The 23,147-nt window shown below is 40.2% G+C and overlaps 2 protein-coding genes and 1 pseudogene across 4 annotated transcripts in view; 1 reads left to right on the top strand and 2 right to left on the bottom strand.

Moving 5' to 3' along the window:
• The window catches only part of LOC127950383 (uncharacterized), a 37,034-nt gene extending 35,349 nt beyond the window's left edge, over window positions 1-1,685 (bottom strand). Inside the window, exons 1-5 of one of the 2 annotated variants that reach the window (XR_008152441.1) lie at window positions 1,601-1,682; window positions 1,138-1,437; window positions 628-891; window positions 300-425; window positions 91-131 (exon numbers count right to left, since the gene is read on the bottom strand). Coding sequence is in view for 1 of the 2 variants with exons in the window: in XM_052547392.1 (XP_052403352.1) it covers window positions 1,138-1,437; window positions 1,601-1,667 (367 nt within the window). In the remaining variant the exon portion in view is untranslated. Of the gene's footprint in view, window positions 1-90; window positions 132-299; window positions 426-627; window positions 892-1,137; window positions 1,438-1,600 lie in introns of both variants that reach the window. The other variant, XM_052547392.1, reaches the window with a different exon arrangement.
• LOC127950381 (uncharacterized) overlaps window positions 1-8,347 on the bottom strand; it is a 64,586-nt pseudogene extending 56,239 nt beyond the window's left edge.
• Window positions 8,348-15,634: 7,287 nt separating this feature from the next.
• LOC127950378 (cactin) lies at window positions 15,635-23,115 on the top strand. 2 transcript variants are annotated; one of them, XM_052547386.1, is made up of 10 exons: window positions 15,635-16,135; window positions 17,030-17,585; window positions 17,719-17,814; window positions 18,359-18,504; window positions 18,586-18,748; window positions 18,850-18,964; window positions 19,746-19,938; window positions 20,021-20,143; window positions 20,774-21,111; window positions 22,290-23,115. In XM_052547386.1, exons 1-10 carry the CDS (start codon window positions 15,864-15,866, stop codon window positions 22,778-22,780), a joined length of 2,493 nt encoding a protein of 830 aa, XP_052403346.1. In that variant the 5' UTR covers window positions 15,635-15,863; the 3' UTR covers window positions 22,781-23,115. The 2 variants fall into 2 exon arrangements, with proteins under 2 accessions (XP_052403346.1, XP_052403347.1); XM_052547387.1 differs by having other exon boundaries at window positions 15,707-16,135; window positions 20,777-21,111.
• Window positions 23,116-23,147: the final 32 nt, after the last annotated feature.

Below are 23,147 nucleotides of genomic sequence, written 5' to 3'. Positions count from 1 at the left end.
TGAAACAGATAATATTCAGTATTGATTTTGTTGTTACATTTATTATCTGACTTCTGCAGGAATAGAGATGAACGCTCATGTGAATCTCACCTCAACATCATCGTAGTCTGTATCATCAGCCTGTTTGACCTCTGAGAGATCAGAATATAAGTTTACAGATTACAGGTCATGTGGAAACATGTTTGTGTTTGATTTAGTCAGATTTTCGATTGCTCTTGAACACTAGTTTTCAGTAATAAAGAAACTAGTTAAGGTATTAGTGTGAGATCAGTTTTTCAGTATGTGTGGGAAGGACAAACCTGTTTTATTCTTGCAGTAACAATTAAATGCCAAACCAGCAAACACTATCACTCCCACAGCGATGACAGTAAAGAGGAAAATGCTGAGCAATGTTGAAGTATGTTCGATTTCCAGTATTTCATTCTCTGGAAAGTAAGGGATTAAAAACAGCATGAACTAGTCTATTCATAGTACGCTTTAAAAGCCCTTAATTATCTATAAAGAACACGACACCTGCAGTTTACAAACCCAAAGATGATTGATTTGTGGGATAAATAAAGACTAGTTACTAGATATTACATATGGTGTGTATGTGTGCAAAATACATGAATAGAAGGAGATATTTACCTTTATTATAGACACAGAGTTGTGTGATGTTTATTCTGTCTTGTTTCCAGCTGACAGGGTTGCTATGGTTACAGACGATGGATTCCTCACTGCAGTCCAGGGTGAGAGTGTTGATCTGTGATGTCACTTCCTGTGGAGAGCATCTGTTGTTCTGATAGCTGGAGTTAATCATGAGCTCATGAGCTCTGCATGTGAAGTTCACAGTACAGGAGTCACTGCTGGACCAGTTTGAGTTCACAGTCAGCACAGGAGCCTCCACAGAGTCTGAAACACATTTCCTCCAAGATCAAATTTACAGCCGTGATGCAGAAGACATTCACATTTAAACACAAAACAAATTTTAGACATAAAGGAATATTATATGAGCAACCATTTGTTTTGCAGTTATTGCAGAAGCAGATCCAATCCTAAAATAAAGACAATTTGCTGGTTTAAATCTGCACACTGTATATTACTCTTATTAATTGTCTTTCATAGAACACATTACATCACACAAAGAATTAGACTCACCTATAACAGATACTTTGTATTCAGCAAATAATTTTTTATTATCTTCTATTAATCTTGCTGTGTAGAGTCCACTGTCGTTCTTCTGCATGTTCTTCAGTGTCAGAGAGAAGGTTTCAGTATTGAACTGTACTCTCTCCTTATATGATTTGTCACGTATTGCTTGTTTTGTTGCAGTTATAAATGTAACTACTGTTGTTGATTTGTCTTTTCCCCATACTAAGACATGCATCTTTGGTAGTTCCTTTGTCTGTATATCCAGCTGAACAGAAGATCCTGTCTGAACAAACACGTCACTGAACCCTGAGGAGAGAGAAACACATTTTACACTTTTATCTATCCTCATCTCGACTCATTAATTAAAAATATGATACCCTGAATGAGATCAGAAAATGAGCACCAGAAAATGTAAACAGTATTAGAAATTTCAGTTACTGTACATACATTTATTCATTGAGTTCACTACCTGTGTTAGAGATAAGGAGAAGGATGAAGGTTGCAAACAGATGATCGACTGCCATCGTAGCAAACATCAAGATGGCTGATGCTGTGTTCTTAAAACAGGAAGTTGAATATGTGTGAAATGACACAGAGGAGCCTCTTTATAACACTCCCACCACAAACAGGTCAATTCAACATTTGTTTAATAACAGTAAAAAGAGGATAAACACTGTTTTACTCTTTCCCTTGACAAACTTCTTTATATGTGAGCCAGGAACCAGACCCTCAGAAGTACATAGACTTCTATTGGTTTATAGGAAGCTAATCGCTATTACGATACCAAATATATATTTTAATAGTTTTTCCAAATTACGACATTCTCAAATATCTACACAGGGTATTTTGTTACATTTAGAATCCAAATACGCACACACACATACTGGTGTGTAATGACTGCTGCTAATACTGAAACAAAACAGAAGGAAAAAAAAGGAAAGTGCTACAGTCAAACATTATTTGTAGACATCAGCAAAGACCTTATTTATTGGAAGGGATAGTAATAGCATTAAAAGTACTGTGAGAAAAAAATTATCATACAGAGTACTTTTGCAACCAGCAATACATGACAGATTTTATGAGGAGAGAGTAGATTTCAATAATGAAACCTTTTCTCTGACACTGAAGAACATGCAGAAGACAGTGGACTCTTCACAACCTGAGAGGCATCCTTCAGAAATCTCACAATCAGCATCATCGTAGTCTGTATTATCAGCCTGTTTGACAATTAAGAGATCAGAATATAAATTTACTGCACAGATTATAGGATAATCTAGAATGTACAAAACAAGATGTATGTTATTAAAAATGTAACTTTTTTGTGGAAAGCCAGACTGACATTAATCAATTCAGTTATTCAAAAAACATTTAATCTTTTTGGTAGAACCAAAGCTATAATTTTATAAACATTATTTAGCAGTGTAACTGGCTGCCAACTATCAATTAACCAGGATTTTTAATTGGTTTTGAAATTAAAGTTGTAAGTCATTGACACAAAGTCGGATGAAGCAAGGCTCTTTCTATACTCTCAGTAAAAACTTTGAATAAAAAAAAAGCTAAAAGTTTGTTAAATTCTTTATAAAACTCAGCAGTACCTTTCAGTTACCAGAGACTTATTATTTTTCATAAAGTTAATGGCATCGGTAATTTCTTGTAAACTAAGAGGGCTCCACATACGTTGAACTCTTCAACACTAATATGCTTCATGTAAAGACTCAGATGTAGTGTTGAAATAAATTAGAAGCATACAGATTACTATAAGACACAGAACAATAATTTGCAATCATTTTAGGAACCTCCACAATATTACCTTAAATCCTCAATTTTTCAATATGATTATTTTTTAGCTTGTTGCTTGTTTAGCTCAAGTCTAAAGGGAATAAGGAGTAAATACATTAATATGGAGTATTTGAATTAATAATGTAACAAGCAAATGGTGTTCTAACTCTATTCAGTCTAGTCTTTACAGTACATCTTAGAAAAGGATTATTTAAATATGATAGGTTCTAATATGAACCTTTTACCACAACAAAGGTTCTAAAAACAACTGTCAAATGACCAGGGGATCATTATAGAACCTTTAAGTTCAACTTTGAACCTTTTTGACAGCTAGAAGTTTAGCACTTTAAAATTCTTTTTTGAACTCTAAAGGTTCAGTCTTGTCTAAGAGAGATACTTTCTGAATTATCATTTGTCCAGTATAAATCATCAAACTCTAGTTCTTGTGTCTATATGCAGTTGAACAGAATTTCCCATCTGAACAAACACAGAGATCTCAGCACTGAACCCTGAGGAGAGAGAAAGACGACGTTTGAAACTTTATTTTAAAGCTCTGTATTGCTTCTTTATAATGAATAAAAGCATCTGGATAAAAGCAAAATTAATAAATGTATTTGTACAGATACTCTTCTTGAGATGTTACAACTAAGACAGATTTATAACGGCTTCAGAGACATTATAATTACAATTGCAAAACCTAGTCTTAGAAATTACTATTGTTTAATACATGAGACAGACTATAGACAGATTATCAGATGTGTAAACTTTGACCTGTGCAGCAATCACTATAAATGTAATGATTAACAAAGTAATTTAATTAATCAGTTAGTTTAGGTTTATTACCTGTGTTACTGATGAGGAGAAGGATGAAGGATGCAAGCAGACGATCTACAGCCATTGTAACAAACATCAGAATGACGTTGAATATGTGTAAACTGAAAAAAAAGTTTACAATAACAGACTAGACAAACACACACACACACACACACACACGCACACACACACACACACAATGGTGTGCAAGGACTGTTGCCAAAGCAAAAAAACCTGACATTCATTCTCAACACACTAAACCATTCACAGACATCATTGAAGACTTAATTTGGAGTTAATAAAACTGGTCTCATGCACTGGCATCACTGTGAGGAACCAGAGACACTCTTTCTGAATCTACAGGGTTATTTTGGGCTGTGTGTGGATTATGGAGAAAGAGAAACAGACAGATAAAACTACTTATATTGAAGATGTAGCATCATTCTTCAGTTGATCACAAGCAGAAATAACTTTCAAAGAGACACAGTAGATGAGATAGTAGTGTTACATAAAAACACAGAGAATCTGAAGCCTTTATCAGGTGTGCAGTGCATTTACAATGAAGCTGCGTATGAAGACTTGTTCTGTTTTCAGAAAATCATGTGATTGACGACTCACTTTCGGTTCAGGTCTTTCTGTTGTATTTTTACTCCAAATTTGCACAGTCTAGTTGGTTGAATTGTGAGAAGTGTAGTGTACATTTAATAGTTTAATTGATAGGTTATTATATTGATCAATAAAAAAAACTATCCTTTGGACTTTTTATTGTTTTTTGTTGTTTGATGTAAAAAAAAAAAGGGCAGAAGTCTAATTATACTAACACATTTTGTGTGTGTGGTGTGATAGTCTGCAGTCAAACACTATTTGCAGACATCAGCAAAGACATTATTTAGGGTCACTGAAATTAGTCTTGTACATTTGCATCACTAAGGAACCAATGACAGTCTGTCCTGTAAAAGAAGTCAGGCTATATACTATCAATTACATGACTTCAGTGTCGCCATCAGTAAGCTCCCGGCATCTTTTGCAATTGTCATTTAAATTAGTAATACCCCACTTTGAATTATTTTATAAAAAAAAAAAAAAAACATTTTGTGTATTGAAAAAGATGGTTTACAAGTGGCTAAATACCGAGATTGTCGGATGTCATCATGTTAACCATGCAGGTAAACTCATCTACTCATTAGTCCACTTTCACAGTTGCATTGTGTTAACAATTGTGCTCTTGTAGTTTATTACATCATAGAATAACCAATAAAATATATTGAGATTTTTCAGGCATTTAACCCACTGACTTCAAAACAATAGATAGAAGTGTGACACGTCAAGAACATTAAGACATGTTAAGAAATCATTAAGACATCAGCACCAAAGATGTTATTGATGTGCCACAATATTTTATTTGGGCAAAATTATTTAAATCAATGATTTATTTTAATTTACATCAAATCTGTTCTCTTCATCATACAAATTGATTTGATCACTTTAAAAGACGTCTACTGAGTTAAACCAACTGTTTATGAATTACTTTTCTGCTTCTCACATGCTCTTTTGGGGATTTGATTAGAGACTGAAGAGACATAAACAGCTGAAACATTCTAAAGTTTCTACCACAGAAGAAAGAAATACATACAGATTTAGAACAACATGAGGTGAGTGACTTGTGAAGTGACGTGACATTCAGCCAAGTATGGAGACCCATACTCAGAATTCATGCTCTGCATTTAACCCATCCAAAGTGCACACACACATACCCGGAGCAGTGGGCAGCCATTTATGCTGCGGCACCCGAGAACAGTTGGGGGTTCAGTGCCTTGCTCAAGTGCACCTAAGTCGTGGTATTGCCAGTCCGAGATTCAAACACACAACCCTATGGTTAGGAATCAAACTCTCTAACCCCATGACTTCCCCTGTCTTTATGACAGAACCTTCACTTTTGAGTGAACTGTGAGTCACTGTGATTGTAAAATCTCTTGCTCAACAGAAACCTGGACAAGAAAGGCAAATCCAAACAGCACAAACAAGCAGAGAAGAGCTCATTTTTAACATCTGCAGTGACTGACTGAATATTAGCCTCACAATAAAATGTGTCTGTACACTTCCACAGGAGTCATGAAGCCAGGAAGCTGTCTGTGAGTCTTCAGCATTCATGAAGGTGTTTGGTGTCCTGCTGTACAGTAGGTGACGGTGGTGAATGTTTCTCCTGAGTCTGAAGAGAAATAAACAAACACTCACAGAATGTTATTTGAAACATAGTCAATATTTATTTATTTTCTGACGTCTGCAAGAATATCATGTAAATCTCACCTCAGCATCATCGTAGTCTGTATCATCAGCCTGTTTGACATCTGTGAGACCAGAATATAAGTTTACTGCACAGATTACCAGTCGTGTAGAAATATGTTTGTTTGCATTGGATTTCTTTCATATTTTAGACACAGAATGTCAGAAAGGTGAGATTTCCCTCATGTAACACAGACTGACAGTCTATAAATGTAATACTGACCAATATTCTGGATTCACTAGACTGCTGTTAATATAAAAGTGTATGATAGACATTGTAAGAAAGTTTATTTTTAAGAGTCTCTGTAGTATTTATAGAGTCAAATGGAACTTCTGCACAAGCAAACAAGCAAAAATCTATAGAAAAGAAAATATCTCCACCTCTCAAAATATCACTTTGTGCTTTTACATCTAGAGAAATGCTGTGCATCCAAAGGAAAATGAATTATAAACCTAAATCTATAGAAGGTGAGACACATGATGTTTCTTGGTTTAATATCCTACAGACCAATAAAATATTAGCCTGTACAGTAATCATTTAGAACTAAACATTCTCAACTTCTCAAGTTTTTGGACTATATGATTTCAGGTTTAAATATGAGATAATGTTTTTCAGTAAATTTGAGATGTACAAACCTGTTTTATTCTTCCAGTAACAGTAAATAATCAAACCAGCAATCCCCATCACTCCCACAACAACAAACTCAACAAGGTGCACAATCATGTGTTCTGTATAGGAGTGTGGGATTAGCCTTTCATTCTCTGAAAAGTAATGAGAACTTTTTAAAATCAGTCTAATCTTAGTAAGTTTACAGTCTGTTAACTATCATTATAAATCATCGGAAAATGCAGCTTGAAATGTGTTGATTTGTAAGATAAAGACCATTTAAGATTTAAGATTTTTGTTTGTCACATACACGATTATATAGAGTATATATATAACCAGCAGTGAAATTAGAGTATTTATCAATGTTGAAACAGATATATACCTCCACAGAGCTGTGTAATGTTTATTCTGTCTTGTTTCCAGCTGACAGTGTTGCTATGGTTACAGATGATGTATTCCTTACTGCAGTCCAGGATGAGAGTGTTGATCTGTGATGTCACTTCCTGTGGAGAACAGCTGTTGTTCTGAAAGCTGGAGTAAATCATGAGCTCATGAGCTCTGCATGTGAAGTTCACAGTACAGGAGTCACTGCTGGACCAGTTTGAGTTCACAGTCAGGACAGGAGCCTCCACAGAGTCTGAAACACACATTTAAACCAAGATAACAATCACATTCAATCACACACACACAAAAAAAATCTGTCCATAAACTGCACTTTGAATGCTTTTATGCAGGAAAACATTAAATCACACAAATAAACGAGACTCACCTATAACAGATACTCTGTATGACACCAAATCATCGGTTATTGATCCAATTATTCTTGCTGTGTAGAGTCCACTGTCTGTCTTCTGCATGTTCTTCAGAGTCAGAGAGAAGGTTACATCATTGAAGACCACTCTGTCCTTGTAGGAATCATGAGGTGTTACTCTTTTGGAATCACTGTTGTATCTAACTATACTCTCTGATTTATCATTCATCCAGGATAAAAGATCAAACTCTGGTAGTTGTTGTGTCTGTGTATCCAGTTGAACAGAAGCTCCTGTCTGAACAAACACAGAGATCTCAGCACTGAACCCTGAGGAGAGAGAAACACACAGTTCAGAACATTTTATACATCCATCTTCATATCATAAAACTTACACTATACACTCCATTTGGAAAAAGTAAACAAATCATAGGGCTTCATAAGTAATAATACAAATATTTTTCCTCTTAGTAGTTCAGGTTGTATGTGAAAATAATGTTCACTTTTTCACAAAACTTGGTGCACTTGTATAGTTTGCAGCCCTACACAATTTCAGAAATGGAACCATCACAAAAACACCTCTGAGGTGGCCATGGTTTTACTTTCAACCATAACTAAATGATGTATTTTGTATCATATCTTCTAAACCTAAAGCTATGTTTTGATGGTCAAGGATTGCAATGATACCAGCTACAACAACATAAACTGTTCAGGTGAGCAGCTAATGGTGAAATTACCAATGTGAGGAGCACAGTATCACATATTTACAATAGTATCATTGTAATCCTTTACCTATTGCTTTTTCCAAATATAGCACAAATTAAATTATAAACAAATCACTAGAAAATGACAAAACATTAGAAATTTCAATGATTGCATACACATTTATTAATGTATTACCTGTGTTAGAGATAAGGAGAAGGATGAAGGATGCAAACAGATGATCGACTGCCATCGTAGCAAACATCAAGATGGCTAATGTTGTGTTCTTAAAACAGGAAGTTGAAGTGTGAAATGACACAGAGAAGCCTCTTTATAACACTCCCACCACAAACAGATCAGTTCAACATTTGTTTAATTACAGTAAGAAGAGGAGAAACACTGTTTTACTCTGTCCCTTTCTTGAGAGCCAGGAACCAAACCCTCAGAAGTACTATAGACTAGAAATACTATAGAGTTCTATTGGTTTATAGGAAGCTAATCATTACTACTATACCAAATTTTTATTTATTTATTTATTTTAAATTAGGACATTCACAAACATCAACACAGTCCTGGCCTAATGGTTTGAGAGTTAGACTTGTATCCCAAAGGTTGCGGGTTCGAGTCTCAAATCCGTCAAGGATTGTGAATGGGGGGAGAGAATATCCAGCACTCTCTTCCAAATAGATTCATAACACATTTTCATTTCAAGTTTTAATCTTAGAAAAATAGATTTTATTTAGAAAATTTACATTTATGAATATAAATATATTTATATAAGTATTTAGCTTACAGAAAAATAAGAAATGAAATAAAATGATATGAAATAAATATAACCTTTTTCTAACATTCATGAAAACAAGCAGTAATACTGACAGCATTCTTCAGGGTTCAGACACAAGTGTGACTGCATCATATAATAATTGCTGTTAATAATGTTCATCGTCTGGCTGGATTTTGATGAGTGAATTTACTGCGGTGAATGTGAAATTTTACATTGTAGCCGGAACTACTTCTCTCTGTTTATGTCTATGAAGAATCACAAAGGTACTGGGTTACTCCGCCGCGGTACCCCCGAATCAATCTAAAATAGTCAGAATATAAACACTTATTATAGGTGCACCCTAGTGATTCAGGACAACCTAAAAACACGGTTTGGAAAATGGATTCATGGTGTACTCGCTTTTTATATAAATTTTGCTACATTTTGAACACAAACAAAGTTACGGACCGCATCTCTGATTGGTTGTTTCTTACCGGGAGTGGACGACTTTCTGCAAATGGCAATAGGACCACTGGGAGGAGCCAGAGGAGCTTGATTTTTTTTCCACAGATTATCTGTCTCATATTCTACTGTCAGGACATAATGACAGGTTTAACAAATATGTAAAAATATATTTTTACAAAAGTTACCTACTGCAGCTTTAATACAGACTTCTTAACATAATGGATTTTGTTTTTCGAAACATGATTTTATCAAATGATTTGCAGATTTTGTTGTCCAGAGAGAGTGCAGAGTTTGTAAGCCTTAGCAAGCAGTATTGATTCTGCCTCTCAAGGTCAAGTCTCTCAATCTTCTTTGAAATTTTGTCTAAATATGTAATTTCAGATTTAACTGGAATATTATATATTATAGTTGCTGTACAGCCTTAATAGACATTAATTAACATTTTCTTCTGTTTAGATTAAGACCCGAAGCTTCAGATAACAATTTTCTATAATTAATTGCTATAGAGATTTGGGAAACATCTAGTAATGTGGTGCCATCTGCTAATTGGCTAATAAATATTTCTCAATCTGCTATACGGATACCCTGAATACCACTTTCACATACAAATGTCGACAGTCATCTCGGTTACGTATGTAACCTTGGTTCCCTGAATAGGGAACGAGATGCTGCGGTGACGTCACCACGTATGGGAACACCTCTTGTGTGACGAATGTCTGAAGCCCTATACCATCCCGCCAATCCTATTGGCCAAATGGCGCATAGCACCACCCTACGCATGCGCACGCATGATATACCTGGGTGCAGCGCGCCATTTCGCTCAGATTTCATGACTGAAGATGAAGAGTTATCAAGGTACGGAACGGCCAGAACCGCAGCATCTCGTTCCCTATTCAGGGAACCAAGGTTACATACGTAACCGAGATGTTCCCTATCATAGGTCACTTCGATGCTGCGGTGACGTCACCACGTATGGGAACGATATACCAAAACGCCTGACGTACCTGATAACTGAGATCCGAGGAAGCATCTGCTCAAGCGGAGAGAACCCGGGAGCCAGGGGCCATCCTCACATCCAGACTGTAGGACTTGATAAAAGTGCTCGGTGAGGACCATCCTGCCGCAGCACAGATATCATCCATAGAAGAGCCACTGAGAAAAGCTTGAGAAGAAGCTACAGCTCGAGTGGAATGAGCCTTAATCCCTAAGGGCGAAGCGAGTCCGCGTGCCTCATAGGCCAAAGAAATTGCCTCCACCAGCCAATGGGACATGCGCTGCTTTGTAACTGCATGGCCCTTACTTTTATGTCCAAAGCAGACAAACAGCTGGTCAGATTCACGCCAAGGGGCTGTACGATCCACATAAGTCTTTAAAGCTCTCACAGGACTTAGATCTCCTGACCCAGCCTCAGCAGGTGAAAAAGCTTCCAGAACCACTTGCTGAAAGCGAAAAGGGTTAGATGCGACCTTAGGAACATAGTTAGGCCTGGGCCGCAGCAGCACCTTCACAGAGCCCGGTGCAAATTCCATGCATGAGGGTGAAACAGAAAGAGCCTGTAAATCCCCAACTCTCTTGAGGGAGGATAAAGCCATGAGAAGAAGTGTCTTCAGTGTCAGGAATTTATCCGATACGGTCTCCAAGGGCTCAAACGGATGCCCTGATAAACCTAGCAACACAATGGATAAATCCCATGAAGGAACTCGCACAGGGCGGAAAGGCCTCAGCCGTCGCGCACCCTGTATGAAACGAGAAACTAATGGATGACGCCCCACAGAGGCACCGCCTATGTATTCGTGGTAAGCTGAAATTGCTGCCACGTAAACCTTTAAAGTGGCTGGTGTAACGCCATCCGAAAAACGCTCCTGGAGGAACTCCAGCACTGAAGCCACTGGGCAGTAAACTGGATCCACATTATGATTGCCACACCAGGCTGTAAACAGTCTCCACTTGAAAGCATATAAGCGTCTCGTAGAAGCTGCTCTAGAATTCAATATAGTCTCAGTGGTTTCAACAGAAAGACCGGGACATACTAATGCACTCCGCTCAGTGGCCACGCCCACAGTTTCCACAGATCTGGCCTCGGGTGCCAAATCAGCCCCTGTGCTTGTGATAATAAATCCTGTTTGAGGGGAATCTCCCACGGAGAGCCCGCTAGCAGACTGATCAGATCCGCAAACCACGGCTGCGTGTGCCATCGCGGAGCCACCAGCAGCAGCTGTTCCACTCTGTCCCGCCGTATTCTGCATAATACCGCTGGGATCAAACGAATCGGAGGAAAAGCATACAGACTGGTCCTGGGCCAGCTGTGAGCTAACGCATCCACGCCCAGGGGCGATGGGGAGCGTAGGGAGAACCATAGCGGGCAATGCGTAGTCATGCTCGACGCGAATAAATCCACTTTCGCTTTGCCGAATATCCGCCATAAAAGATCCACCGTCTGGGGGTGTAATCGCCATTCTCCCTGTTCCAGAGCCTGTCTGGATAGCAAGTCCGCTCCGAAATTCAATCGTCCGGGGACATGAATGGCCCGGATCGACAGAAACTTGTCCCGAGACCACAGAAGAACACGCCTCGCCAGCCTGCACAGGGGGCGAGAGCGCAATCCTCCTTGATGGTTCAGATAAGACACAACCGCTGTGTTGTCCGATCTGAGCAGCACATGACGGCCGATCAGCAGATCCGTGAAATACTGGAGAGCCAGAAAAACTGCCAGTAATTCCAGTCTGTTTATGTGCCAGCCGCGCTGAGCCGCTGTCCACACTCCGTGGGCTGGTCGCCCTCGACACACAGCTCCCCAACCAGTCAAAGACGCGTCCGTCGTGACAGTCTCTCGGAAAGCATACATTCCCAGTCGAACTCCTGACAGGAGAAATTCGGTTGACATCCAAAATTTTAGCGACATCACACACTGCTGTGTCACCGAAATCGTGCGATGCGGGAGACAACGGGGTGAAATATTCCGCCTTTTCGTCCACCACTGAAAGGGGCGCATTTGAAGCAATCCCAGACGAATCACGGTGGATGCTGCTGCCATTAGACCCAAGAGCCTGAGGCACAATCTCACTGTCACCGTGCGACCCGCTTTGAAGTGCCGCACGCATGACGCAATCGACTGAGCGCGCGGGAGAGAAAGCTTCGCTGTCATCGCGCGAGAGTCCAGATCTATTCCCAGAAAAGTTATCCGTTGAGAGGGAGTTAAAACACTTTTCTTGAAATTTGTTCGTAAGCCCAGGCTGTTTAAATGATTCAGCACAAGATCTCGGTGAGAGTGTGCTTGAGTCCACGATTGCGCTAGCACCAGCCAATCGTCCAAATAATTCAACACACGAACGCCCTGGAGCCGCAACGGGGCCAGAGCTGCGTCCATGCATTTTGAGAAAGTACGGGGCGCTAAAGCCAAGCCAAAGGGAAGAACGCGGTACTGATACGCTTTGCCCTCTAAAGCGAATCTGAGGAACTTCCTGTGTCTCTTGACGATCTGAATATGGAAATACGCATCCTTCAGATCGATCGTAATAAACCAATCGTTTGGTCGGATCTGAGACAGAATAGATTTCACCGTCAACATCTTGAATTTGCTCGGTCTGAGTGCAAGATTCAGACGGCGTAAATCCAGAATGGGCCGTAACCCGCCGTCTTTTTCCGGTACCACGAAATAACGGCTGTAAAAACCTGTCTCCATCTGAGAGGGGTGTACTTCTTCTATAGCCCCTTTGCTCAGCAGAGCTGACATTTCCTGTCGCAGCACCGCCATTTCCGTAGACTTCACCGTAGTGGAAAGAATTCCGCGGAAAGGGGGCGGGCCTTTCCGAAACTGAATGGTGTATCCGTGCGTAACACCCATTGAGAAATGCCGGGCAAGCGTTCCCACGCGGCCCGAAACAATATTAGCGGTTTCAAAACTTCCGCTCCCTGCAACGCCGTCATACGCGTTAAAACGACAGGACACGAAAAACCTGTGGTGTTCGTGCACCGGGGAAGCGTATGCGCCAGAGTCGTTGCGTTCCGTTGAGTATAATCCTGAAACGTGTCCACGGCAGGAATTAGGCCAACAGATGGAACATCGGGCTCTGCCGCTAGCGAAAAAGCGGCGGCTGCGCGAGCCGTCATAAACGGGCCGTTTGTGCAGGGTCCTTGAGTCGTCCCTCGAACTCCGAAAGCAGGACTGCTCAGAGTGTCTGAGGGAGCGTCTGTCATTACAGCTCGATCCAATGTTGCTCGAGGCGCTGTTTGCGGCGAGACAATCAATGTTCGAGCATGGGGACTGCAATGAGAGCGTAGGATGCGCGAAAGCGGTCCGACAGCGCTCTCTAGCGGAGGGCACAGTCCCTGGCAAGCAGCAAAAAGATCAGGAGCTGCTATTCGGTACCCGAGAACGAGAGGCTTTAGCCGTCGAGGTCAGGTTCAATCGTTTACGTTGACGCTGGTGCGCCGGAGGAAAAACCCTAGGGCCCCAGTCCTTACGAGGAGGCGCCATAGGTGTGGGTTCCTCTCGAGAGGCTGCTCGCTGGCGGTGAGAGGAGGTTGAACGAGAACGCGCGGGCACTTGCCGGCGTTCGACCTCCCTGGGTCTGCGGGGAATCAGCTGGCGGAAAGCGGCTGATTGCTGTTTCGCTGCCCTGAACTTCTCCACTACTGACGTGACAGCCTCACCGAACAACCCATCCCTGGAGACAGGGGCATCCATAAGGAAAGATTTATCCTTCTCCTTAATATCGGTGAGATTAAGCCAGAGGTGGCGCTCAACCGAAATCAAACCGGCCATTGTACGGCCCACTGCACGAGCGGTATGTTTGGTAGCAAGTAGCGCCAAATCCGTAGCTCTGCGAAGTTCTTTCACTGCCTGCGGTGTGATGCCCTCACCTTCATCCAATTCCTTCAATAACTCCGCTTGGTAGGCCTGAAGGACCGCCATAGAGTGGAGCGAAGCAGCCGCTTGACCAGCCGCCATGTAGGATTTACCCACCAAACTAGGCTGTGTAGGTGTCCGACTGGTTAGAAAACGGTCGTCCAGCTTAGAAGAAGGTTGGGCCTCGGCCTTGTCAACCTCCCAGTCTAGCCCCAATTTACACACCGCACGAGAAACCACATCCAACAGCTCACTGTAGGAGGGGGAAACACGGCTCTCCTGTCCGCTAGGAGGAAGAGGGCTAGTGTCGGTCGCGAAGTCCTCAGACCCCGAGGCCGCGGTGGATAAAACATCGTCGTCATAGCGTCCACAACCGAAGGAGATGGCGGCGCATGCCTCCGGTGTGGGAAGTAAATCCTCATTAGAGAAGACGACAGGCTCAGTATAAGTTTTATTCTGCAGCAGGGTAGGGGAGAGCGAGCGATGTGGAGAATATTCCAGCGCTGCGCTGTCCACGAAGTCCATGACGCACGTGTCACCCCAGGCCCTCGCCTCGTGCGGTGCCTCGGCAGTCGCAGAGGTGACCTGACGGGGGTTAGACTCGAGGGCGACATTAGAGAATACTTCCACCCTGGAGCGCAGTACTCTGAGCCGCAGGCCATCACAATGGGGACAGGAAGAAAGGCCGCTAAGCGCCGCCTGTGCGTGATGTAAACCAAGACATACTACGCACCTGTCATGAGTGTCCCCCGCCGTGATGTACCTGGTACATGGCTCCTTGCATTTTCGAAAACTCATCGCGTCCGCGAAGAGGAGTTAACACTGCTCGAAGAGATCGCTGGAGAACGCGAGATGATAGGGCACAGATGATTCGCTATTCCTGAAGGAATGAAATCTGAGCAAAATGGCGCGCTGCACCCAGGTATATCATGCGTGCGCATGCGTAGGGTGGTGCTATGCGCCATTTGGCCAATAGGATTGGCGGGATGGTATAGGGCTTCAGACATTCGTCACACCAGAGGTGTTCCCATACGTGGTGACGTCACCGCAGCATCGAAGTGACCTATGATAGGGAAACCTACACACAAAGAAGAAAAAAATAGGAAGAAATGGGACACCCTTGTCTCACTCCTCTGGATAATTAAACTAAATCATTTTTGTTAATATAGTGATGCTTATTTTTCCAGATAGAGTTAAATAATGCAATATTACATTATTTTAGTAAATTAGGTGGGATAGCTAAGGAGGAGTCTGGATAAACAAACCTTGAGAGTTAATCCATTTTAGTCAATAAAACTCTTCTAAAAATTGAGATAACACTTTGTAGCCAGTGATTGAGATTATTATTATTATTTTATTTTTGCTTTTAAAAGAGTTGTAACAAAAATTTATTGGACAATTTGATTACCATCTCTAGTAATAGTTATCTCCAAGTATTTTGCATGTTTTTTTGGTTTTTTTTTTTTGGTGTGTTACATAAAAAGACGACAAAATTTCGCCTCAAAAAGGACCCTAGTGTGAAGCCCTATATTTTGCCTGCTAGAAATTATACGAATATTTGTGAAAACTTCTGACCTGCGCATTTTCTAAATATACATTTTAAAAATCAATATTGCTTTCTTAAGTGGTATAATAGAATTGATTTGGGAGACATAAATATTGAAAACATTTTAAACTACCTATTTACGCGACACAGCGCGGTCAGGACTCAGGACCTGAAAACATGGGCTCGAAGAAGCATCGTAGGAGCCGATCGCGGTCTCGCTCTCCAGAAAGTACTCGTAGATATGTCCGCTCGCGCTCGCCGGAGGACAGACACGGTCGGAACCGCTCTCCCGTGAAGGGTTCTCGCAGACGAGCGCGGTCTGAGAGCAGCGAAGGATCAGCAGGCCCGAGCCGACACCGAGGACCGGAGTCCGGCCGCTCCAGCGACTCTGACCGCGATCACAGAGGCAGAAGAGCGCGATCACTGCGGAGATCCAGAGACACAGACAGGTGCTGAAAACCTCCAGAAACGAATAATTCAGCAATCCTGTAGGAGTTTCAGTTTATACAGTAAGAGGAGGTCCGAGGGAAAGACAAACTGTGAGTGCAGGGATATAACTTATAGTAACAAGAAACAACAAATAGCCCTTTTTAACATAATTTCCCAAATATTATATAGTAATTGTATTTCGTTTTAGAAATAAATTAATTTGTTTTTGTTTTTAACATAAACATGTTGTTAACATAAGATATAATATTATATCAACAAAGAGTTACACTTGTACAATTATTTATATTTGCCTTCTTTTTGCTCTCTATTTGACTGATTTTACTAAATAAAAGTGACTACACTAACTTTAAAATTGATTTTAAATACAGTAGTACAATATAGTGTTATAGTAATACATTAAAAAAAATGTAATAGGCAACACAGTGCAACTTTATTTATGAGGCACATTTCATACACAGTAGTAATTCAAGTGCTTTACAGAAAAAAATAGTTATTATAAAGGTTCATGAGAAACATAAAAATGCAATAAAAAAGTAACAAGGAAAGAATAAATCATTAATAGTTGACGGCTCGTTTTTGCATGTTATCAATTATTTTATCAAACCCAATACACTTATTAATTTGAATACACCTATTATAATTTGAGAAACACTAAATAGTTTATTTATTAATATTGTAGTTAATTATAACAACAAAATAAATATTTTTAGACATAATTATATATTTTTCCAAATTGTAAATTGAGCCTTTATATAAGAAACTACAAAGATGCCTTTGAAATTTCAGGATGGAGGTCATTTGCATCAGGGTGATTATATTTTGGGATCTGTGGCATCTTAAAGATTGAAAACTGCTGATTGTGAACATAACATTATTTTATTTCTTTGTTTAAGCTCATCAGGTAATAGTCGCAATAATCAGAAGAAACATAAGACGAAGAAGAAACACAAGGATGAAAAGAGCAGCAGGAGGAGGAGTAGAAGCTCCTCACGCTCCAGCTCTGAGTCCAGTGTGGAGCGAAACAGAGGCAGAGATGACAGGAGCAGTGAGAGAGAGCGGAGGAGACGACAGAGCCGGAGCTCCAGCCGAGAGAGACGGAAGGAGAAAGACCGAGACGGGAGGAGGAAGAGCAGAGAGAGGGATCGAGACCGAAGCAGACGCACTGAATCCAGATCCTCGAGTTCCTCCAGCTCCTCTGCTGACTCTGATCAGGGAGACAAGACCACACAGGGGTCCTCCTCCACCAAAGAAGACAAGAAGAAGCAGAGGGAGATGATGAAGGCCCTGGAGACCCCCGAGGAGAAGAGAGCCAGACGTCTGGCCAAGAAAGAGGCCAAAGAGAGGAAGAAGAGGGAGAAGATGGGCTGGAGTGAAGAGTACATGGGCTACACCAACGCCGACAACCCGTTTGGAGACAACAACCTGCTCGGGACCTTCAAATGGCAGAAGGTGAGAGAGGTGTTATGGATAGCGGAGGACAAATATGTGTGTTGATATTGCAGATGTTTCACTGAAAGTCTGATTGGGACTTGTGTTAACAGAAATAGACTTCAACTACTGTGTGTGTTTGTGTGATTCTCAGGCTCTGCAGAAGAAAGGCATTGGGCATTTGTCTGAAAAAAATCTGAAGGAGAGAAATAAACACATCCAGCAGGAAAACCGCAGAGAACTACAAAAGGTACTAAACATTTTTGAATGATTTCATTTAAGTGGAATTTGAAATCTAACTAAGAATTACTAAAGAAAAAAAATTTTTTTTAAAAAAACTAACTATTTTGCTTATGTATCAAGTTTATTTTTCCTCAAATCAGTTCCAAAATAAAAATCCCTGTTATATTGTTTAAATGTTAAAGGGATAGTTAACCCAAAAATCTAAATTATGTCATATGTCAAAAACTGATTGGCACATGTACCGGTAATCACTTTTTAGCAAGTGTAAAACTGCATTTTATGGGCCATTTAAAGGTATTTGAACAAGTAAAAAGGACCGCATGAGTGATAATCTGTCAAATCTATCCCTCAAATGCAATCAAGTTATTTTGAGGCAGAAAGAACAGTTCACTCAATCAGTAGAGTCTTTTCACTTTTAGGTGATCCTCTGTCGACATGCTCCTCAGCAAACGTTAGTCTAGCCTTTAATGTTGCAGCCAAATTGCATTTGGGAAATGAACTAAAGTGAATTAAACTGAAGTGAATTAAAAGTGTGAGATGTGTGTGTTCAGGTGAAGCAGCTGCGTCTGGAGCGAGAGCGGGAGAAGTCCATGCGTGAGCAGGAGCTGGAGATGCTGCAGAGAGAGAAAGAGGCCGAACATTTCAAAACATGGGCGGAACAAGAGGACAACTTTCACCTGCAGCAGGCCAAACTGAGGTCACACTCTTCAGACGTGTAGTGTTTTCATTCATGCTTGTGATTGGTCTATTTGTAATGTGGTTCTGTGATGTGATGCAGGTCTAAGATCCGGATCCGTGACGGCCGAGCGAAGCCCATCGACCTGCTGGCTAAATACATCAGCGCTGAAGACGATGATCTGTCGGTGGAGATGCATGAACCGTACACCTTCCTCAACGGACTCACCGCCACAGACATGGACGACCTGCTGGAGGACATCAAGGTGTGTGAGGACAAGAGAGATTTAACACACGATTGGGCCGCCAGTTTAGACATTTTTACACAAAATAAAATTTAAATCTGGATGTGTGTTTCTCATTGTAGGTGTACATGGAGCTGGAACAGGGCAAGAATGTGGATTTCTGGAGGGATATGACCACCATTACTGAAGATGAAATCAGCAAATTGCGCAAACTGGAGGCATCAGGCAAAGGACCAGGTGATGTGATGACCCGCACTATTACATTTGTCACCTGTAGAGTTTACAGTTGATTCATTTTAGAGTAAATATTAAATGTCTAATTAATTTGAGTTATTTTAAGTTATGCTATTATTAAATCAAGTTTTTAAAGATTATATATACAGTGCTAAACATTTTAGATAATTTGGTTAAAGAAATCAAATCAGTAGCTATTTTCAAAATAGATGCATTAAATTGACAAAATAAATGCAATAAATACATTTATAATCTCACATAAGATTTCTTTTCAAATAAATGCTGTTCTTTCAAACTTTCTACTGATCAAAGAATCCTGAAAAAAAGATAATTTTCAACAAAAATATTAAGCAGGAAGACTTTATTTTTTAAGCAGCAAATAATAATAATGGTATAATAAATTATTTCTGAAGATCACGTGACACTTAAGACTGGAGTAATGATCCTAAAAATTCAGCTTTGCATCACAGGAATAAATAATATTTTACAATATATTCACATAGAAACATTTATTTTAAATTGTGTTAAACAATATTACTTTTTACTTGCCTTGGTGAGCATGGGAGACTTTTTAACTAGCGTATTTTTTATTATTACTATACAGCAGTTTAATTATTATTTTTAGATTCAGGAAACAATGCAAATGAAATGTAAATGTAATCTCTGAAAATGTTACATAGGGGATATATGAATATTATGCAACTCTTATGCATTATGCTGTTCAGCATATTTAAAGAAAGTCTGCACTACCCCTAATCCGTGTCTGTTTTCGGTGTCATGTCAGGTGACCGCCGTGAGGGCATAAACACATCCGTCAGCACAGACGTGCAGAGCGTGTTTAAAGGGAAGACGTACAGTCAGCTTCAGGCTCTCTATATGAACATCGAGAATAAGATCCAGTCCGGAGGCTCCAACCTGGACGTCGGCTACTGGGAGAGTCTCCTGCAGCAGGTGCGGGTCTACATGGCACGAGCCAGGTGCGTATCAGACTTAAACAGTAACTGAGGATTTAAGAGTCCAGTGACATCTTACCTCATGAGTATGTGTGTGTTTGTGAAGGCTGAGAGAACGGCATCAGGACGTCCTGCGGCAGAAGCTGTATAAACTCAAACAGGAACAAGGTGTGGAGAGTGAACCACTTTTCCCCATCATCAAAGAAGAGCCAGAAAATGAGCGGCCCATGTGAGTGATTTCACTTCCACCTGAACACTCAGACTGAGGAATGGTTTTTATTGATTGATTTATTGATTTATTTATAACTGTAAATAACTATATTTCCAATATGGAAAAAAGTTTAACTGCACACAATCTAAATCAAATGACTAACGTTATTCTTGAAATGTATCTAAAATATTATTAAAATAATAATAACCTTATCCACTCTGAATCTAAATGATGATTATATGGCCGATAAATGCTACATTACTATATTTCTGATAGAAATTTAACTGAGCACAACCTTAAACGCAACTTAGTGTTTGTTTTTGTTAGTGAAATGATAATAGTTGCATTCTGGGTACTGTTTTTTTTTCAAGCATGCATAAACAATAACATACTTCCTACAAAAAAGTAATGGTAATATGTCAGTGATTCCATAGTTATAGGAAATTTGCAAATATCAGGGAACATTTTATTGTAGTTTTTTTAATATATTAGAATTCTTAAAATGTATTTAGGGCTGTAAAAACAATGGAAACTGCACTAGAAAATATATAATATTTCAAAATGACCTTATCCCAAGTGACTTGATTCAATTAAATCCATTGCATTTGAAACATACCTAACTTGTGTTTTGTCCATTTTGTTTCCCAGTAGCCCTACAGCGGCGGAGTCTGCAGATGAGGAGCCGGGCAGCTCTCAGCAAGGTGACGGTAGAGACAGACGGACCAGGAGGCTGGATGAAGAAGAGGGGGAGCGGTCTGGAGAAGAGAAGAGAAAGGGAGGAGAGGAGGAGGGAGAGAAAGATGAAGCACCGGAGGCCGTGTTGACAGAGGAGGATCTGATCCAGCAGAGTCAGGCGGAGTACGACTCCGGCCGCTACAGTCCCACCCTCCTGCAGCCCTCAGAGCTACCGCTGGACACACACACCATCAACGTGGAGGAGGACCTGCAGAGACTCGTGCTGGCCCGGACACAGCTGCAGGTTACCGGTGCGTATCGCTCCACTTCTGCTTATATCATAGTCAAAATACACACACTACATAAGTTTCAGTAATAGAGGTGCAGCTGGAAGAAAGGTAAAATATGAACTTGGAAAGTTGCAAATAGTGTGCACTTTCGTTCTTTGAAATTATAATTTATAGAAATATTTAATTTATTTTTTTTTTAAATACCACCCTGTTCCATCTTTCTAATCCATTTTCTACTTTTCCTGCATTATGTACCAATAAAGGGCAATAAATGTAAATTATTTTACATATGGGTGCAGAAAAGGCAAAAATAGAATGTAATTTCAACATTGTCCAGAGGGAGGCACATTACATTCATTTTTTCTTTCCCTTTTGTAACTCACCATCCGGTATCAAGGAGATGAAAGTGCAGGAAATAGACTCAGGCATGCATTTATATTCACCTAAAAGTTAAAAGAGTTTGTGTATGAAGAGTTCAGATGCAAAAGCCTCCAAGTGCCATCTGAAATTTTCATCTAAAATTAGGATTTTTATCAAGCTCCTCTGCTTAGGTTGAGTCATTTTACTTTAATTTTACTTTAATAACTGAACATAAATATAGGAGCCTGATCAAACTCCTATTTTAGATGAAAATTTCAGTTGGCACTTAAGAGGCTTTTGCATCTGAATTCTTCGTATAGAAAAATATATAGAGAAAAAACTGCAGAAATAAAGGACATTGATTCAAGAAGGCATTGAAATTCACCTTAAAACAAGCTTTAATGCTTCCATTCTAATAGACTGATGGTTACAAAAGAACCGGAGATATTTTCAGGTTCCAATCTAAAGTTGTGAATTGAATATTTTTTATATTTGCGAATAAAGCACTCTTCCCATTCCATACAATGTGATTGGTTCATTGGTTACTCCAGTTATGCAATCACATAATCTGGCAAAATCAAATTTTTTGTTTGCGTATCAAGTAGTTTATGCATTACAATTTTAATACATGGATGGAATACCAAGTTGTAAAAAATGCGGCAAAGTTAATAATATGGTCAACGTTTCGTAGACCTGTAATTATAAAACCAAATGATCAACATCATCTCAACCAGTAGGAAATAAAGAGTTCAGTAATCTTTAAGTATGTCACTGTAAAGATTCTTTATTGTTAGGATCATAAAACTATGCTAATGCTAACTTGTATTGTCTTTGAACAGGCGATGCAAATGAAAGCGCTGAAGATGCATTCGTGCGTCGCGCTAAAGAGGGCATGAGTGGCGACGAGGCCCAGTTCAGCGTTGAAATGCCTTTGACTGGAAAAATGTACCTGTGGGCCGACAAATACCGTCCACGTAAGCCCCGCTTCTTCAACCGCGTCCACACCGGCTTCGAGTGGAACAAGTACAATCAGACGCATTACGACTTCGACAACCCACCGCCCAAGATCGTCCAGGGTTACAAGTTCAACATCTTCTACCCCGATCTCATCGACAAGCGCTCGACTCCGCAGTACTTCCTCGAGCCCTGTCCCGACAATAAAGACTTTGGAATGTTGCGCTTCCACGCCGGACCGCCGTACGAAGACATCGCATTTAAGATCGTGAACCGTGAATGGGAGTATTCCCATCGCCATGGTTTCCGCTGCCAGTTCGCCAATGGAATCTTTCAGCTGTGGTTCCACTTTAAACGTTACAGATACCGGCGATGAAGACGACGAGGTTGAGATTTATTAGCGAAGTGTTGATTATCGGGACCACTGAACGTACATCTTCAAATGCTTTAAAGTTGTAGTAAATCTAGAAAAGGTAGTACAATCTCTGTTTATCGATTCCATTAGCTTCTTCCGTTAGTGGGAGAACAGGTTTTTAACGGAATGGAACTTTTCCTTGTTGAAAATCCGGTTTTGTAAATTTTCTGATTTGCAAGCACTTCGCTTGTATTTGATTCCTTTTTGTTTTTTTAACGGTGTCCATTTGTTGAACTTAAACGCTATTCTTGTACTATGTTTTTGAGGTGATACATTAAAGATTTACTCATTTTTAATTGTTTCTCATTGTCATTTGTGCTATTTAGAA

Source organism: Carassius gibelio, chromosome B2 (assembly GCF_023724105.1).
Source record: "Carassius gibelio isolate Cgi1373 ecotype wild population from Czech Republic chromosome B2, carGib1.2-hapl.c, whole genome shotgun sequence".
Taxonomy (NCBI): Eukaryota; Metazoa; Chordata; class Actinopteri; order Cypriniformes; family Cyprinidae; genus Carassius; species Carassius gibelio.
This window is presented reverse-complemented; position numbering and strand designations above follow the sequence as displayed.

Coding starts and splice junctions, on each gene's coding strand:
- LOC127950378 (XM_052547386.1), top strand. CDS start 15,864: ATGGGCTCGAAGAAGCATCGTAGGAGCCGATCGCGGTCTCGCTCTCCA. Junction 18,749..18,849: donor ACCTGCTGGAGGACATCAAG/GTGTGTGAGGAC, acceptor TTCTCATTGTAG/GTGTACATGGAGCTGGAACA. Junction 19,939..20,020: donor GTCTACATGGCACGAGCCAG/GTGCGTATCAGA, acceptor GTGTTTGTGAAG/GCTGAGAGAACGGCATCAGG.